The 19,420-nt window shown below is 40.8% G+C and overlaps 1 protein-coding gene across 3 annotated transcripts; it reads right to left on the minus strand.

Moving 5' to 3' along the window:
- Window positions 1-1,405: 1,405 nt before the first annotated feature.
- Window positions 1,406-17,091, minus strand: tlx2 (T cell leukemia homeobox 2). 3 transcript variants are annotated; one of them, XM_018746357.2, is made up of 4 exons: window positions 16,617-17,087; window positions 6,134-6,371; window positions 3,507-3,687; window positions 1,406-3,211 (listed from the first exon to the last, which is right to left on the minus strand). In XM_018746357.2, exons 1-4 carry the CDS (start codon window positions 17,083-17,085, stop codon window positions 3,206-3,208), a joined length of 894 nt encoding a protein of 297 aa, XP_018601873.1. In that variant the 5' UTR covers window positions 17,086-17,087; the 3' UTR covers window positions 1,406-3,205. The 3 variants fall into 3 exon arrangements, with proteins under 3 accessions (XP_018601873.1, XP_029108406.1, XP_018601872.1); XM_029252573.1 differs by lacking the exon at window positions 1,406-3,211 and adding an exon at window positions 7,467-7,661 and having other exon boundaries at window positions 3,471-3,687; window positions 16,617-17,091; XM_018746356.2 differs by lacking the exon at window positions 1,406-3,211 and having other exon boundaries at window positions 3,471-3,687.
- Window positions 17,092-19,420: the final 2,329 nt, after the last annotated feature.

Genomic DNA, 19,420 nt, shown 5'->3' on the forward strand with positions numbered 1-19,420 from the left:
GGCCGAAGGCCATTTTACATCACTTGTTTCAGGTTTCCTTTAATTTTATTTTTCTCACTAGACAAAATACATTTACTTCAGTTATACCCTTTAAAACATACCCAACCAGGTGGTTACAGACGAAGAAACACTATTCAGCCTCCCATTGAACCAAGTCAGTAACCGTCTCACTAGTGTTGTTCAAAAAAAAAAAAAGGTGAGCAGAAGAGAATTTAATTTTAAGGTCCTAAAATATCCTTCTTGTTTTCAGTACCCTGGTAAAAAAAACATTTCCCTCCTTCATTGCGTTCAGTGGATCTCCTCATCTGTAACCCATTTAGAAGCTGTCAGATCTTCTTAGCAAAGACTGATTGTTTATTTCCACATTTAGCCGTATGTCACAATACATATTTTGTTTCAGTCATTATCTTACAAATAGTAGAACCGCGTCTTTCCACACAACGTAGTAATCGATACAAATGTTATTTTTTTTCGTTTCTAACAATGATAACCTCCCAGGCACAGATTTAGTAACTTATAACCATGGAAATTCAGCACTGACAGTCTGAGCACAAAAATGTGTCAATGGCAATAAAGCATCTTTTTGAGTCTTGTCTTAAGGTCCCTCAGCAAAGATAAGAAAATGGATCATACTTTTTATCCTTCATGAACTGAGCATTTTTATCACTGGAACTCCTACAGATAAATGACCTGGGCGCAGCGGTTGGTGCTTCCGCTTTCCGCCCGAATGACTCAGGTTCGCATCCCACCTTCTGCCGCAGTACCCTTGAGCAAGGTACCTCAACTGGAACAAGAAACACCCAGCTGTACAAATGCATAAATCATCATAAGAAGCTCCACACTGTGTGCTGCTTTGGAGAAAACTGCCAAGTAAATAAATGGAAATGTAAACTGGTATTCAACCATGTGATGGAATTTTTCTTTTCTTTTTTCTAAAGGCTTTCATAATTTAGAGAGAAGCGCTGTCCTTGTTGCTGTATAAACCATCCGTGGTGAGATTGTTTATGCAGGGTTTTGATTTCATAAAACACCCAATCTGGCGTGTCCTGCGTTGACGATGTGTGTCACTCTACCCTTAGAAGCACAAGGCGCAGTCATAGAAAAGCTCTCCTTTATTTCTACGTCATGAAATACGGCAAGTCGCTTCTGCTGAGTTCAGTACAGTCGCACGTGAGAACAACAGTCGAGTCCCACCGGGGTCGTCACGAGCACACAGCGTTTCAGTGGCGCGTTCGCTTAGTTGAGAAATGAGGGACAAAAAATAAGGGACAGCTGGTAGCTTAGTGGTACTGCCCTTGGATCCAAAGGTTACAGGTTTGATCCCCACCTCTGGCTGTACCCTTGAGCAAGGTACTTTCCCTAAATTGCTCCAGTAAAGTCACCCAGCTGTCTAAATGGGTAAATCATTATAACCTCAACATTGTAAGTTCCTTTGGAGAAAAGCATAAGCTAAATGAATAGGTGTAAAATAAGGGCAAACAGGTAAAAGGTGTGACCTTCATGTGTCAGCAGTCTATATATTAATCTTTATTTAAAACTGAATAAATACTTTCCTTTCGTATATGTGGAAGATCCAGGACTTTGAGAACATGAGACGTCAGTTGTAAAACATGATAAACAGCCGCCTTGGCAGTCAGCCAGAGTATAAAACGCTCACCCATTTCTCAGATTTAAACGGTCCGAACAGGTCAAGACACATGAGGCAGGGGTACGTGTCAAAGACAGGCACGCTCAGTGGGAACTCAAGAGCTTGCGCACGGCACTTAATGACTGTTGTAGTTCAGATGCTACCATAGCATCATTGCGTTCGTAGCACAAAATACGAATTCCGGATACGTGAGAATTTGAGATGGCGCCAGTCCCTTACACAAGAGGCGGTGGCTCCAAGCCAGGTGACGCGAGTCTCCTTTGGCTCGTGTACTTGTTTGTTTGAGATCCACGAGCGGCTGAGGTAACTGATTTATTTCTTCGGAGGCTCCCATGAAAGGCTAACAAAGTCTACCATGCGGTGCCAATTGGGGTGACGAGATAGACACCTCATCTACTGGCTTATAAACTGCTCTGCGCATTGCTGATACGCAAAACGCATCGCTTCCACGGCGATCTGCCCTCATGGAGATGTTTCGCGCACCTGGGACGGCTATTCCTGTTTTGACTAACCGTGATGATCATCACGTTGACCGGGGCCAACGAGGTGTTGACACCATGCACCGACTGCTGAACTTGGCTCCCTGGGAAACACTGAACATTCTCCTAAGTCATCATTTGAGGAAGGACAAGTGGTTGTTAGGGAGATGAAACCTGGTGTAGCTCATCCCGAAGAAGGCTTGAGATGTTGGGTCTTCAAGACATGTCAAGATATCAGTGCCATGTTGGTGACACTCTGCTCTTTCTGTCTGCAGCACTATAAATACACACTGCGTTCAAATAATCATTCTTGGGGGGGATGTTAACATGACTCCTGACTATCATATCAGCTGTGTGGAAAAATAACAAGTCAGCTGGTCCATGAGATTCTGTTTTCTCGTAGAAAACCAAGTAACTAGCAAGGTGAATACAAGCAGGGCTCCGTTTGATCACCCCGGTAAAGGAACGAAAAGCTTCAGTATAAAAACACGTCACATGGTCGGTCACGGCGAGTCCGGTGTGACTTCAGTAGAAAATACCACAGCTGCATATGAGCCACACCGGCGTTTTGTAAAAGGCAACGTCCAGAGGTTCCGGAAACTTCAGCAGCAGTTCCACGCACACACAAAGAGATGTCTGAGACATGCATGGTACAGGTGTAAAAAAGACAACTCAAAAGCCAAGTGAGTCCGAGTCAGTGTTTTGCTCCTGCTGAATGACGGGATGAGGTTTGATCTGAGAGAGGTGTCGGGTTCGCCTGGTGATGAGGGCAAAACCACACAGCTGAGGGCAGAGCAAACGTGGTGCAGAAGGTCAAAACGGTTCACGTGTGGACAGGGCGCATGTAAAAAGTACAGGTCTCTCGCCGGGAGGTTCTGTCCATCATTTCCGTTTTAATGAAACCGAAACTCCGCAGTGTTTTCAGTCCAGATCCAGCGCACACGTTTTTTTTGGGGGGGAGGGAGGGGGGGAGACAGATAAAACTGGCACAGGAGCAGATACACACATATGGGTGGTTAAATAAAGTCTCGATGTCCTTCTGCACCGTCGGCACCCACTTCCACCAGCTGGCGAAACATCACCCCTGCAATCATAAGAAACACGGGATTGATTTCACTCCAGTCCTTCGCGTCTCTGCAGCAGCGGAAGGAATTAAATGTACAGAGAGGACAGCGCCCCCCGTCACCCCCGCCTGGCGCTAACTGGGCCGTGCGGGGCGCGGGCCACTCCGACTGCTCCACATGGCGGTGAGCGATCGCTTCCGGCACCCTGACATTTCCTTAAAAAGACCCAACCCGTCTCCCGCACCCCTCCCGCCTTAACCCGGGGGGGGGGGGGGGGGGTCACACCACAGACGCCACAGAGGTGACGGAGGTCACCTTGTTGTCCTCCGCCCAGGGCTGCAGGTTCTGCAGGGCATAGAGGGACGAGTTGTGCAGGCACAGCGGGTCCTGCTGCAGCGGCTGGGCCAGCGTCTTCTGGAAGGCCTCTTGCTGGAGCTGCAGCATCAGCCGGTTGGCCTGCTGCCTCTCCGCCTCTCGCTCCTCTGCAGTCTGCCTCCTAGTGGTGGGAGGTGGCAAGCGCAGAACGATCAGCTCGTTGGCCCCCGGACCCTGCGTGATTTCGTTCTTGCGTCGAAAGTGATATTCTCTGCATTTCCTTAATGGTACAATACAGTGTGAGGAAATAATTCACTTTAGGTGCTGCGAATGGACAATTGTAAGATCTTGATTTTTTTTCTGGGGAAATCATTTACTGCGCAACATTCCTATGTGTCGAGCCTTCGCTCGGTAATAAAGCAGTTATTTCAGCAGCTGAAATCGTATTTTGAACAACATTGCTCTTGGTAACGACAAACTAACTGCAATGTCGATTCGTTGATATTCCTGGCACATTTCTCAGATTTCAGAAATGATTTTATGTATGCCATTCCGTTATACATCAGTGAAGCTGATCTGGAGTCTTACTATACACAGAGCTGAAAGCTGATGTTTTTGCTCATTCAGAACTGATGTATAAATAAATAAATAAATACATTTTTTAAAAGCATGCATACATCTTCATAGGCTGTATCACCTTATACGGTCCCAAAAGTTTGTTTTCTTAATTCTCCTGTTATAATTCATAATGCACCCATCAAAATGAGCCTCTTCATAGATGTACGTACCTGACCAAATACAGTCTTTACTGATAAGCATTATATATGAAGCATTGTCACGTTTAACATTGTATAACCTAATTAATAATAAGTATTAGAATGTCCGAAGTTTTTTAAACATTTCTTTTCAATTTGAATGCAGTTTAACTGACTTCAGCTTCTTATTATCCCATTCCGTGAAATCTGTGGAGGTTTTGTAGGTAACATATTTACAGTATTTGAATTCATATTAGAGTAACACTGTGTACGATATCGTAATAAAAGTAAACGTAGGGGATTGGTGATGCCCCGTACCTAAAACGTGTGACAGAAAATGTAAATATTGTTTAACCTTAACTATTTAACCTTAACATGCACTCTCACTGAAGAAGTCAAACACTAACAGCTTGCCTCCATGCTGGACCTCGCTTGTAAAAAGCAGTGGAATAAAAGGCTCATTATAATTGAATTGTGCACTCCTCCATTTGGAAAGGGCCTCACGCTGCTGGCTGAGTGTATTAGGCTTATGTTTCTTCACTGAACAGTGTGTTCCATTATTCAGACCACTGGGTCAGTATTGCTTTGGACAGCAGGGCCAAGGAAACCTTTTAAGGGCTGGAACAATTTTGCTTGCTCAAGAGATTTTTTTCCTATTAAAAAAAAACTAGCCAAGCCAAGCAAACTGTATTATTGTTTTATTACCATGATGCCCTGGGTGAATTTTAAGGGGAATAATTGAATCGCCCCTGTCTCTGTAAGCAGCACCTCATTCAATGAGCTTCTCTCTCCTCTTATTTTAAAAAATATACAAAATGAGCATGTCATGTAATAAATATTTTAAACCTACCTAAATAATTGAAAAAGACTGAGTGTCATATGGTGCCACTGATAAAACAGAGATCATTATGTTTTTTTTTTTAATCCAATTTTGTCTATCTGCATTTGCTTATTCCCTCATTCCAGGACTTTATCTTCCACCTGTAGAATATTTAAAATATAATCATTAATTACTGTTAGTTATTAATATTAAAAATAAACATTTTCTATGTAACTAGATTCTCACATAACTAATCACCAATACTTAGTTAACACTAATGTGAAACCAGCCCGGTTTTTCAGACATACAGCAAAATTTTTTTCTTAAGAATTTTTACATTTTTCAACAATGTAAATACGTGTTTACGGGTTTTGTTTCTAAACAGAAACCAATTGCGCTGCACAGCGTGGTTCTGGGCCAAAGTCACAAACTTGAATCTGGTGTATAGTTGTGAACACAAAATGTGCTGATATCACAAAATACATAGGTAAAGTAAATATTTAGCATATTAAATGAAATATTTATTTTAATTCTCACTGCTTTTAATTCAAGGTAAGCATAACAATTATTGTAATCGTTTTTTGTGAAAAACATGAATGAAAGCATATACCGAATAAAGCAAAATATGAGCATATTTTAAAAAATCACTTCAACTAATGATATAAAATGTTGGATTTTCAGCATGGATATGTATTCATGTAAAATTAAAAAGTAAGTACGCTGTGGTCTGCTTCTTGAAATTTAAAAAAAAAAAAGAAAAAATAAAAATTACATCTACCAGACAGATTTTGAAGCAAGATGGTGACTTGATTGTGACACATGATTTCCAGAAAATTACAAATATATTTTTTTCCCAATTATCTTACACTTTGTGCCTCATACAAAAATGCTGGGAAGTTTCAGCTTGTACAAAAAAAAAAAACAATGTGGGTTTGGAAGCAGTGGATCTAAATATTTCTTTATTATCAACTTTCAAAGTAAAAAGTATAATGACAACCCATACACACACTGTATTTTACATTATGTTGTGTGAAAAAGAGCAGTGAACCTACCGCCATTTTGTCCTGCGGTTCTGGAACCAGGTCTTGACCTGGGCATCTGTCATCTTCAGGGCCTTAGCCAGGGTGGCGCGCTCAGCTGATGCCAGGTACTTCTGCCGGTGGAAGCGCTTCTCCAGCTCACATATCTGCACGCGGCTGAAGGAGGTGCGTGGCTTTTTTCGCTTCGGCGGCGTCCGGTTCTGGTACGGGTGGCCGATCCGCCGGGTCACGGAGAACGGCGAGAGGGCCGCTGCCAGGAAAAATGGAGAAAATCCTTTTTTTTAAAACTGCCAGGCATTCAGGTTCGCCATAGACTGTTACAGTGGGAAAAAAAAAATACCTAATTACCTACAGCTCCAGAGATTTTTGTGTTCTTTTACACTGGAAAAACATATTAAGATTTGCTTAATCTTAATTTAAGAAGGAAACTGCTCATTAATTTTAATTTGTCTTTTTCATTTTGCTTTGGGTTTCCACATTATAGACACTGAATGCCTACAGATTCAATGGAGCAGAAATGTAAATAAGTATAAATTAGTTTTTTATTGAAACCATAAAAGAGACAAATTAACAAGTAAACATAAAATGTTACTGAATTTGTTGAATTGTTTGTATTTCTTAGTTTAAATACTGAGCTGAATGAATTGCACTGATTTCTCAACTTCATTTCAATCTGTCTATTTGTATTGGATATCAACCTTAGTTAACATATTACTCCCGATAATTATGCAAGCTAGTGAACAGGCGCAGGTCTTTGCACCGTATGGATATGATTGATGAACTGTGCCCATATGAGAAATTGCAACACTTGTACTCGGTGCAGTGGAAAATACAAAAAGTGATGACAAAAGTGATTGCAGCAAAATAAATAGCATCATATCCATAGTAAGCAGTGACATGGACTGACTGGAGTAAGAAAAAATTCAGTAAAAGTTAGTCGGTGAAAGGCAAAATTCAGACCAATAGCTATAAGATAAACACATAAAAAACATGTATGTCTAAGTGTTAATTTTTTTTAACTCATCATCATATTAAAAATGACCAAAATGATAAGCCCCCCAAACCCATTCTCAATTTTTCTAAAGGAAAGAAAAAAATTATTCCATGTTATGAAATTACAAAAATGTAATATTACTCAGAATATGGCTCTGTACATAGAATAATACTGAATAATATTTTTAAAATTTAAATTTAAAATATATTAATAACATCAGCATGGAAAGGCAATTGCTCTTTTTCTTGGTTTTTGTGGTTTTCTCAGTAACACTTTACTGCATCCCCTGATGGGAGGTGGTCAGTTCAGGGTCACCTATGGCCCCCGGTTGCCTGGGGGCTGTAAACTCACCTGGGCAAGCGCCCTTGAGAAAGGGGTAGTCCAGGAGCGGACTAGCGTCTCGCAGCACAGCGAGATCGGGGTAATAGTGTTTGGCTAACGCTTCCACGGAGCCCCAGGCAGGAGGGGCCCTGCCCGCCTCCCCCTCGGCCACGGGGCGGGGGCTCTCTCCCGGGCCTCCCGCTTGTCCGTCCACCGCCTGCTCCGCTGGAGGACGACAGAGGGAGAGACAGTCAGGGCCCAGCCGCCCCTGCGCTGCCCCGGGGAGGCGCCCCCCGGGGACAAGGTGAGGGGGCATTCTACCTGCATTGTACTGCTGCGGGTGTTCATACTAATTAACGAAATGGAAAAGGAAAAACCCTCGGTTATATCACTGGGTCGTGTTTTCAAGACTTCTTTCTTTGAAATTGCATCAAATTCAGTTACCACCATTTACTAAATATTTCCTGACGTTAACATCCTGCGAAGTAAAGTGCGCACCGGGAGTAGCTGTACTGAGCTATTAGGAAACTATTACGCAATACTTCAGACACTTCAGTCCAAAATGACATATGCAGAAGACAAATAAAATCTGTACAACTCAAAGCACTCATCGATTCAAGGGTAACAGGTGAGATTTAAAAGTACACTTAATTTTGCGTGATTTGAAATAGCCCTTTTAGCAATACGTTTAACGTGAAAATGCAATAATATAAGCTGCGGGAGGGTCACATATTATAGCAGGAAAAGGAAAACGTGGAAGAAGGCTTCAATATTCGGTAAGTAGCACATTTCTTTTCCAAGCTCAAGTGCAGAGTTGACTTGTTGGGGAGCTAAAAGAGGAGCTGGTGGCCACTTACACTTCTGGCAAGACCACCAGGAGCCCCTGTGCACGTCTGTGGTGGGATTCCTCGAGAAGGGAATCGCTACGCTGACAGATTAACAACGAGCACCGCGAAAGACGCTTTGGGGGTCGATAGGGGACAGACCACTCTTTCCCCACTCGAATGGCGTCGCGCTCTCATCCCAGAGACCACAGCATTAATCTCCTGTGATCAGTGTTCTAGCAATGCGCCGAAATAAACGACTGATTACTCTATGAGGGAGATGAATGTGTTCGCAGGAAGGTTGGCGCGTGATTCCAAAAGTGTTTTTTCTACAAATGACTAACGTGTGTGTTATTATTATTTTTCTTCAAATCCCATCGGAACACGTAACACTTGAAACCAAAGGAGAAGCGTGTAGACAAGACTTGTGGTCTTGATGTCCACAGCGTAGGGTCGACACTCCCTCTCGGAATGGGAACCAGCGGCCTGGACGAGCTGGACGAGCCCTGACCCTGGTTAGGGCCGCTGGTTCCCAAAAATTTTTTCTCTATGGAAAGGCAAAAAGTCCTCCAAGTGGCCAAGAAAAGGGAAGGCAAACAGCATCTGAAAGTCATTTGACTCTTTTTGACAGCAAGGGCTTCCGTGGGGAAAACACTGTAAAAGTATTTGTTTAGGACCCCGAAGTTTCCGTTGAGTCAGAAGAAGAGCAACAGAAATTCAGTTAACACACAACGGCCGTAAGGATGATGGTAAAATTGCCTGTACACGGTTGGTGAGGAAAAACAGAGCGTTCCAGTGAATAACTCTAACATAAAATTATTATCGAAATACAATACACAGTGCCGCCTGAAAGCATGTGAAACTCTTGTGTGCCTTAGTTTTACCACAAAATGGTTACTTAATGAGAATCAGTCTTTCTCATGTGACACAGTAGGTGCGTAATTACAAATTCCATATGTTGCTTTAGAGGAAATCGTGTGTGTAGTAGAAACACAGAAGTTTATAAGTTTATTTTGATATTTTATCCAAGAATAATGACTATCAGTGTAGGGTTGACATTTACACTTTTTGGCAGCACTGTCTCATATAATTTTTAAGAATTTTTCTTAAAGGTGACATAAAAGTGTGTTCTAGACAATTAAATGACAGCTATTTAGACTTGCTGTTTTACGAGGCAGCGAAACCAGTAAAAGGAAATGACAGCGGAGTAGGTCATCTTTGTCAAAATTGAAAATAAAATTTTGCTCCATCGTATCACTGAAAATCCGCCGTGATGCGACACATCCGTGATGTCTGCGTACAGCAGATCACGCAGGGTTTGAAAGAAGCGCTCGCAGATAAATCTCTTATTAGTACGTCATTATGGCAATCCCAAATGATCGTTAACACTGCCGAACCATGTTAAACAAGAAATAAAGCTCCCGTTTCCAAATTGCATTGCCGCAACCAAATGATCTGCGCGAGTAATAAAATTTAGCATCCACATATCAAAAAAAAACAAATGCTGCCGTAGAGAAATTGCAGCCCATAACAAAATCATTTATACTTAATAACGTTCTGTATGACAGGGCCTGTCGTCCCCACTGTGAATATTCCCTTTGTTACAATCTAATAAATATAACTGTGAAAGATTCCACGGAAAATATTGAAATTTACCAACATCTGTTCCTATTTATTATATTGTCTGGCAAAAACATATTTCAATTTTGCTGTCAGCTCTTCTCCGCTATTGCTATGTGTACGAAGCCACCAAAGAGCTCTTTGGAAAATAAACAGCCTAGATGCCGAACGATAAACAGTCTCTATTTTGGAAGAGCTAGAGGCAGTTATCTCTCCCCAAAGCCGGTGCGATCATCGCTGCAAACACGCTTCTTTATATCAGTCCACATTCACTTGGAGAAAAGAAGTGATGTCATTAAGGTCAGTCTCCTCAATCGTACCGGCGACACATATTTTATGATATTAGTAACGGAGTGTCTCTGTATCAGTGATATTAGAGCCTCAGATGGCTCTCTGGTAATGCCGGATGTCACATTACTCAGACAAAACAGCCTTGGTGTTTCCGCACTGAATGTTGAGCTAAAGGCAGCAGGGAGAAGGTGGACGAGGCCTAGGGCACAGATCCTCCACCCTCCACGTACTTATACTCCAACAAAATCCTCAAAACACTCACACTGCTCCAGTATTAAGAGGTACGATTTGAATGACGGCAAACTGTTAACGTAATCGTGGATAACTGCTTGACCTGGTTAGAGTCACAGCAGTCCAGAACCTATCTCGGAATCCCAGAACACCGGTCCATTGCAGTGTCCAAATGGTCATTCACACACTATAGGAAGGTTAGTGGTGCCATTTCACCTTAACTGTATGTCTTTGGACTGTGGGAGGAAACCTGAGCACCTGGACGAAACCCACACAGATGTGGGGAGAACAGGCAAATTCCTCATAGAATAAGGCAGACTTGAATCTACATCCAAATAGCACAGGTGCTCTGAGGTGGAAGTGCTACCCCCTGTGCCACCATGCCACCCAGCTCTATGTCAGATATATCTATGTCAAAAAAAATCATTATAATTGTAGCCTTGCATGTGACAAATGTTGGACTCTCCACAACAGTTTAAATGGACTGTGTATGAAATGATTTGGCCCTTTTTGACACACTTTGTGGATAATTCATATAGGCTTATATCATTTTCTTGCATTTCTTACAATTCAGCCATCAAAATGATGAACTGTTATGGTTGTAATTTAGCCTCTGTATGACATTTGCAATAATCTTCCACACACTAATTTTATTTGATAAGTCTGAGGGCAAATTTGAAGTTTAAAATTTAAAACCTTCTTTAATAAGGTCAGTCTGTCATGAATGCAATTAAAATTGCCCTTGTCCACTGTATTATTTCTGCTTCATGTTTTTTTTTTTTTAAATTTCAACGAAAAATGCAGATGGAGAGTTTTTTTTCTGCTTTAGAGGATAAGATTCTCATGTTATATTATTACATATTTCAAGATGATCCACCTCAATAGTATGAGTGATACTTGTGGACAACAAACACTTGAGAACATCCACAGCAGCACAGCACAGTCTGCTCATAATTTCATTTGCACTATAATTAACATACACTTCAATATGTGTAATGAATACGTTTCAATGAGTGTACATAAACCATTTCGACATAAAGATCCAAATGATCAAAATGTCATTCAAAACTTCGCAGTTCGCAGGTGTGTCTAAGTGCGATTTCGTTTGTCAGAAAATTTCACTATTTATCATTCCTATGGCGTCATTCCTCCCTTCTTCTTCTTCTTCTTCTTCTTATTATTATTATTATTATTATTATTATTATTACATTTTAGGTGACAGCTGGACCGTTGCTTGAGTTTCGGATCACTCTCTGTGGAGTTTAAATGTTCTCCCCCTATTCGCTTGGATTTCCTCTGGTCATCCAAGTGCTCTGGTTTCCCACCACGTCCAAAGGCTGGTTTCATTTGAATTGTTGACCAAAATGCCCTTTATGCGTGAATGTGTAAGCGAATGAGTGTGTGTGATTGCCTTGCGGTGGAATGATGTCCCGTACAGGGTGTACCCTGCCTCACGCCCAGATAGCCTCTCGACTAGTAATTATTATTAATAACTGTATTTACATTCGCGCTCTGTGTAAATCTTATACTCAATAATAATAATAATAATAGTAACAAAAAAAATAATACATGTTTTCCTGCTTATTCCACGATTTTAAAATATATGCCATCTTATAGACGCAACTCAAAGGTAAAAATGATCCCACTTAATTATAATTGTACAGCCAGTGTTCACACAGCTACGTTTCTTGGATTAATTATATATTATTATTATTATTATTATTCTTTACGTGACTATCATGATATTTATGATTGCCGAAAACACTACTTTAGTAATTTGTTGCAAATTAAATTACTAAAGTAGTGTTTTCGGCAATCATAAATATCATGATCGTCACGTAAAGAATAGATGTAGTGAAGTGTAGGAAGCCACCAAATGATCGCTAAAATGCGTAGGGGAAAAAAAGTAAAATTAATCCCGATATACACGCTCTGCTGAGGGTATCAGATCCGTTAATGTTGCACGTGTCTGCGCGGAGACTTCAGAAAAGTCAAATGTAATATGAAGGAAGCGACGATCATCATTCTGCAGCTCGGTTTGTGTTTCTCGGAGCCATTATCTTCTCAGCTTGTCCGAGTGCGCGCTGCATTGTCGGGAATTTTTAATGGAAGAAGGTAAGATGATAGATAGATAGATAGATAGATAGATAGATAGATAGATAGATAGATAGATAGATAGATAGAGCGTCATTTGTGTTTAATGGAACAAAGCTCACAACACTTGCGTAATAATTAATGTGAAATATTTAGTAGCGCACACGGTGACGTCGACGGCAGTCGGAACTGCGCACGTGCCGCGTGGAGACGCGACGGCGGACCCGGGCTCGTGCCGCGCCGTGACGCACTGTGGCGCCTCCGCTCGTTTCGGGTGCTTCGTCGACGCCACGAGACGCGCGGCCCTCGCTGGATGTGAATATGGTCCATACAGTATATTCACATCTTCGCATGAGAGCTTCTCCTGCAGCTGACATATCAATCCGCCCTATGAATGATTGATGAGAACCCTGGTTTTCTGAATATTAAATGAGCAGAAATCCATAATGCTCTTCATTCTGACTTCTGTAAATACGCGTGACCTCAGCATGGACGCTTGCTCATATTGCTCATATTGCACAGTGGAGAGAAATTAACATCATTCTCGAGCAGAGGGGGGAAAAGTCCCATTTGTTCCCGGCTGTACGCCCGTGCATTTGCTCAAAGAGTTATAATAATTATGGCACCTGAGGTACATAATTTAATGGGCCGGAACATTATCAAACACTCTTAATAACAGCCCTACTTTAAATGAGCTTTCTGAGCCTGGTGCTCTTTGAATGTAATGATAGGAATCATAGGCAAGTGTAATATCATTTATATTGTGCGTTTTAATAGCATTAAACCTCACTAATATATTCATTCAATACAGGCAAAATTATAGAAATTCAATACTGAAGGAAAAAATTTCCCCAGTTTCTGAAGTTAGTCATATTTCTGAAGTTAGTAGTGCGCATATCACACTATATATGTGGTATACAGTACATAATAATATTATACATATATATTAATCAGTATTGAGGAGAACCTTTTCACGACGATCAATGTTTATTATATTTTTCTTCTTCTTCTCACTTTAATAATAATAATAAGAAGAAGAAGAAGAATCATTCGCAGTTCGCAGCTGGGTTTCCTTATTATGATTATTATTATTATTATTACTCTTACTCTAATTGTTACTATTGATAATGTATAAAGTTTCACAGTGTGCAGTATTACGCCATTCGTCTTTGCAGATTATAAACTAATAATAATAATAATAATAATAATAATAATAATACATTCACACAGATGTCAAACAGTAACCAAGGCAGATTATCAAATGTGGTTAAAATGTACATTTTCAGATAAGTGGAATAAAGCAGTGTTACGGGGTCATCTCCACACACACTTCCGAGGGTGACACTTTCGGGTGTGACGTGTTCGTAGCAGCACTGCCCACGATGCCCGCTTCGCACAAGTGTGTGTCCGTGTTTTCTGCTGGGAGCCACGCGATCCCTGTCGGTGGGAAAACCTGGCAGGGGACGCACCTTGTTCCACGTTCACTCACACACACGTATGTTTTTTAAAAACAAGAGCAGTGTGAGTAGCATCTCTGTCACCCCTGGAAATTGGATGAGAGGCAGTGGCTGGTGTCTGTTTATGCTGACAGTGTGTGTCCCTGGGCCCAGATTAGATCAGAACCCCAGCCAATAACGCAGCCCCAACTCTGATGCGAGGTATCTTTTTATTTTCCTACAGGCACGAGCCTTTTACCTCACATCACACCCCTTTTTTTTTCCCACGGAGCGGTACACACGCACTCACGGGTCTTCCTTGACACACTTCATCCCTCGTACACACAACAATGAACAATCTCCAGATCACACAAAACAAACTGGCACACACACGCACACACACACACACACACACACACACCTGCTGACAGACAAGCCTGGAAAGTACACAGAATTAACGCAATTGACTTCATTTATCGTGACCATAAAATCCTGGAATAAATTCGTTACTTTGGAACCCCACAGTACATGAAAGGCTTAATACCTGTAGTGAATCATATTTTTGACGCTGTGCCCTCCGAAAGGTGGTTGGGTGACAATCACGGAAAACTAAAATGATAAGATTCAAAATTATGATGGCCATTGTTTCTTTAATCCGAAGATATAATTTGTAGAAATTTCTTGTGTATTGTAGTTAAAATAATGACAACTCTTCTTGCAATTACAAAAGTAAAATGGCAAGCATAATAATAATAATAATAATAAGTACGAAATGCTGTATATTTATAAAAGGAACAGAGGGCATTTCCTGGATGCTATTTTACAGAACAATTCTGATATATAATTTGGAGATCTTACTGTTATAAGTACAGCGGTATCTATAAATTTAATTAAGATGAAAACAACAATTTTGTAGCATTCAAGAGTTTTTAAAACCCCTCAGAAAATATTCCTGCTAATTTAATTAATTTGCAGACAGAATATATACTGTAAACCTAAATGCCTACGCATATGAAACAGTTTTGTTTAATTAAATAGTATGAACACCCAGCACTCTAGTAAGTTCTTGTAATCAGTAGATTTTTGCAAAAAAAAAAGAAAAAAAAAAAAAGAGAGGACCTCTTCAAAACTTGATGTAAGAAAGTGCTATGAAGATGAAGGGCTTAGAATTTGGTTTTCTAATTCACATCAATTTCAGTTTTTAGTATATTTGTTTTCCTGTTAGTTACAAGAGCTACTTATTAGTTATAATAGTTATTTTTTTTAATCCTACTAGAAAATTCAGTAACATGTTTTTTTTAAAAAAAAAAAAACTGCATTAGTAATGTTACCAAAGGTGTTTACTCTTGCGTTTTTATGCTGTAATATATATTATTAATATTATTATTATTTTATCAATTTCAGTAATATATTACTATATTACTTCAAGCATAATACGTGTAATAATACTAATAATAATAATAATAATAATAATAATAATAATAATAATAATAATAATAAAAATATGTCCCATAGATCAACTGTATTGCTTATGCTCGGAGTTCCACATCAATAATTCGTGTTGTCGTTGTGTACACTACAATCACATAATTCCTCGAGACGACACTCAGTTATCAGTTAATGGTAACTGGTCAGTGACCCTGTTTAAATCGCAAAATAAAGCATTGATGCTTTTTAAAGACACACCCGAAGACGTTGTTCCTTTGAGAGGGAAAATAAAATGAAATTCCATCCAAGAAGCACTGAAAGTGTTTTGTGGTGAAGCAACGTTCAAGGTGTTTTGCACCATTTAGACTATAATGTAAGGCTGCGCGCACGCACACACACACACACACACACACACACACACACACACACGTACTTGTCACACTTGGTTTACCGTTACTGACCGCAGCCCCACCGCCTCTCTGACACTCAACAGCTGGGCTGCATGCATTCGTTTTAAAACTGAAATACGATTAAATTAGCATTCGATTCCTTTTGCAAAATTTAAACAGAAATGATTGTCTCCGTTTAGCTGCTTACGTAATAATTCAATATGACTTTGAACGCAAATGCAGTCGTCAGTGAGCTATAGATATAGATATATAGATATATATATATACAGTATCAATACATTATATAACATATATGTAATTATATATATATATATATAGAAGTTACAGGTAATAACTTTGAAAGCAAAATGTGTTTTCTGTTCTTCGCCGAGATGTTTAAAAGTGGGAAGTGCTATTTTGTAGTTAACTAATAATAAAATTTGAAATCCGGGCGCTGGTTCTAGTTGACGGTCACGGTCATTTGATACCAGGGATGAGAAATTAATAAGTAAGTAATAAGTAATCATTAATGACCGATCAAAATTTGGAAACTGGGATGTGATCTGTAGTTAACAGAGAAAAACATTGAAACTGGGATGTGATATTTGTAGGTCATTGATAATCATTTTGAAAGTGATCTTTGCGGCTCACTGGTAATAATTAGAAATTATGATGCGGTGTGTGTGCCTCACTGGTTAGGATTTTCAAATCGGCATGAAATCTCTTATTTCCTTCCTAATTATCCCGCAACGGGAACGTGATGTCTCTCTCTCGCTCTCTCTTACACACACACACACACACACACACAAAAAAAAAAAAAAATCACGGCTTCCGTGCGACCGAGGAATACGCCCAAGGTGTGTTTACCTGTAAGCCTGTCCTTAGCGAACCTCCTACTGCTCTCCATCCAGGGAAATGTGAAGTTGGCCACGTTCCCCATGCTGGGCACCGTGGGCACCGTGGGCATACCCGCCGAGATACCCGCAGGGTGCGCGGGTGGGGGTGGCGGATGGGGCGTCGCGGGCATGGGTCTGTGCGCCGGGACCCGGATCACCCCTCCGGAACCGGCCGAGTTCACGTTCACGTTCATGTTCATGCTCACGTTCATGTTCATGTTGACGTTGTACGCCATGGAGCAGGCCGGGCTGTACACCCCGTTGTACCCGGCGTTGGGGTAGACGTTGGGGGCCAGCTGGTAGTCCCCCTCCCCGCTCCGGCTGGGCAGCATGCAGCTGCTGGGCTGGTCGCCGCCGTTCAGGATCTGATCTATTCCGAAACTGATGGGCTCGTGCTGCTGGTGCGTCTGGTTCACCTCTTCGATCCCCGTGTGCTCCATGGTGGTGGTGACGGGCTCCAGCAGCACCGCGGGGCGCCTTTCGCCAGGTACGGAGGTGCCGCAAAGCGGGTGCCGCGAATCCAGCCGCGCTCGGACTGTCAGGGGTCTGCGGGTGTCGAGAGGCCGAGCTGCGTCCAGAAGATGCCCAGAAGGCGCAGCAAATCTGCAAAATCGGCACGATTAATCCATGGCAAAAACGTCTTCGGAGGAAGCCATCGCAGGACAATATCCATCATCTGCTCGCATGTCGGAACATTTGCGCCGAAACGCAGAGAAGTGAAAAAAAGAGCTGGAAGCCCAACGCTTCGAACAACGTTCTCCAGGAAAATGACAAAAAAAAATAAAAATAAAAATAAAAGTAAGAATAAAATAAAATAAAAGAAAAATAATAAGAAAAAAATAAATAAATAAAAGCAAAGTGGAAATGGAAGAAGTGCCAAGTCTATGTGTTGCTGCAACAAACGTGAAGGCGCAGGAGAGCACGAGGACCTTCGGCGTGGAACTCCATCAGATGGTGCTCCTTGTCCCGCGCATAAATATTAATTTATGCGAAAGCTGCGGATTGCTGCGCTGTTCAGCGTGTCCCAGTGATTCTGAGCAGGTGAGAAGGTCCCGCTGCCAAAAGGCTCGGATTCACCCATTCATTGGCTCTTGCGCGCTCCTGCGCGCTCCCTCCCTCCTTTAAAGACACAGCTCTCCTTTTCCAGCGCCCTTCTTCCATTTTTTTTTTTTTTTTATGATTCCATTTACGAATTATACCAAGGCCGTCATCAACCGGAGGGATTCTATCCAGGAATGTAATTATTTTTCCCATTTTACTTTATTTCAGTCTTCCTGTGTTGCTCCGTTATTTTAGCCCGTTTTGTGGGAAAATGGGACGGGATTGTTTAGACTAACATTTAGAAAAAAAAACATGGAGCTTCTTCTATCTCTCCGAATGTGTTGCAGAAATTAAGAATTAAATTAGTGCGTATCGACATATCTTCGTTTGCCATAACCACGCGTTCATTCTTCATTTGCTTCATTCGGATGGTAAAATTGATTTTAGCTGAACGTTTAAAAACGAAATAAGATGTGATTTTTGTTCTTCTCCTTTTCTTGCTGTTTATACTGTGAGTAAAGAAGAAAAAAAAGGTTCCTTCTTCAAATTTCATTGTTTTTAACCTTTAAAGCCTGGTGGCTGGAAGCTTTCGTCCATCTCAGCTGCGTCCGAAAGTGTCGAATGCGTAAAAGCAGTTCATTTCATCACTTTCACTCTTTAAAAATCTGCCAAAATAATAATGTACCACTTTATGATGTTTTACTACATTCCGTTAATGTGTTCAAACACCTGGTCTTCAGGTTAATCTTTTTTCAGTCATGTGACGTGAAGCAGTCCATGTGAAATGTGTTTCGCAGTAATTTAATTATAGTTTTCACTGTTAATATAACTTTTGGTTGGGATCAGTGAAAGAGTCTTTTTATTTCCCAGGTTTATGTAGCTTTAAAGCATGGGTACATTTTTTTTTCATCTTGCTTTGATTATTTTTTTTAGAGAAGATGACTGGAGTGGAGCACTGAATGGGCGCCTCTCCCTGTTTGGAGATTTATGGAACATTATAATATAATATATACTACTGTATGTATTACATGTCTTAATTACCAAGAATTGAAAAAATAACCTTTTTTGTGTAGTTGGTACAGATTCGAGTCGTAACAATGATTTTCACTGGTATCATTTTACCATTTACTCGCGTATATAACCCACCGCGCATTCCGAGATTTTTAAAATGTAGCCATAATGCTTTAAATTTTTAAAACAAATGTAAGGGGGAAAACAGGATCTGTCTGAGAGCCGGGCTAACAGTGCTGCTGATTGGCACAAATAATTTAACCTTTGTGTGCCTGAAGCTAGACGAGGCATTGCTCAGTTTCAATTCAATAAAAATGAAAAATGGCTTATAATAAAACCGCAACACGGGGAAAACGAATTTAATATATCATCGTTTTATTACGCACTTATTTCAGCTTTTGCGAGGATGAAAATAATTCTGAGATGCTGAGGGTGGCTAGGGGATGGATAAAAATCAATTGTGTGTATTCCAATCTATATCAATAATGAAGGTTGATACATATTTCAGAGTGGACTGGGAGGGCGAATGAGTAATATATGAAATATGTATCCCTCCTTAAATGTCAGCGAGAAAAAGAACATGTGTTTGCGGTGAGCAGGGAGTCTTTATGCACCAAGTCTGTTGTGTGAGAAGTGAAATGCTCTCGTGTTCAAACTCGGTCACAAAATAATGGAAGATGATGCGACTGAATGTCATGGAGAGTTTGATGAGCGCTTCCTAAC

Source organism: Scleropages formosus, chromosome 5 (genome assembly GCF_900964775.1).
Source record: "Scleropages formosus chromosome 5, fSclFor1.1, whole genome shotgun sequence".
Classification (NCBI taxonomy): Eukaryota; Metazoa; Chordata; class Actinopteri; order Osteoglossiformes; family Osteoglossidae; genus Scleropages; species Scleropages formosus.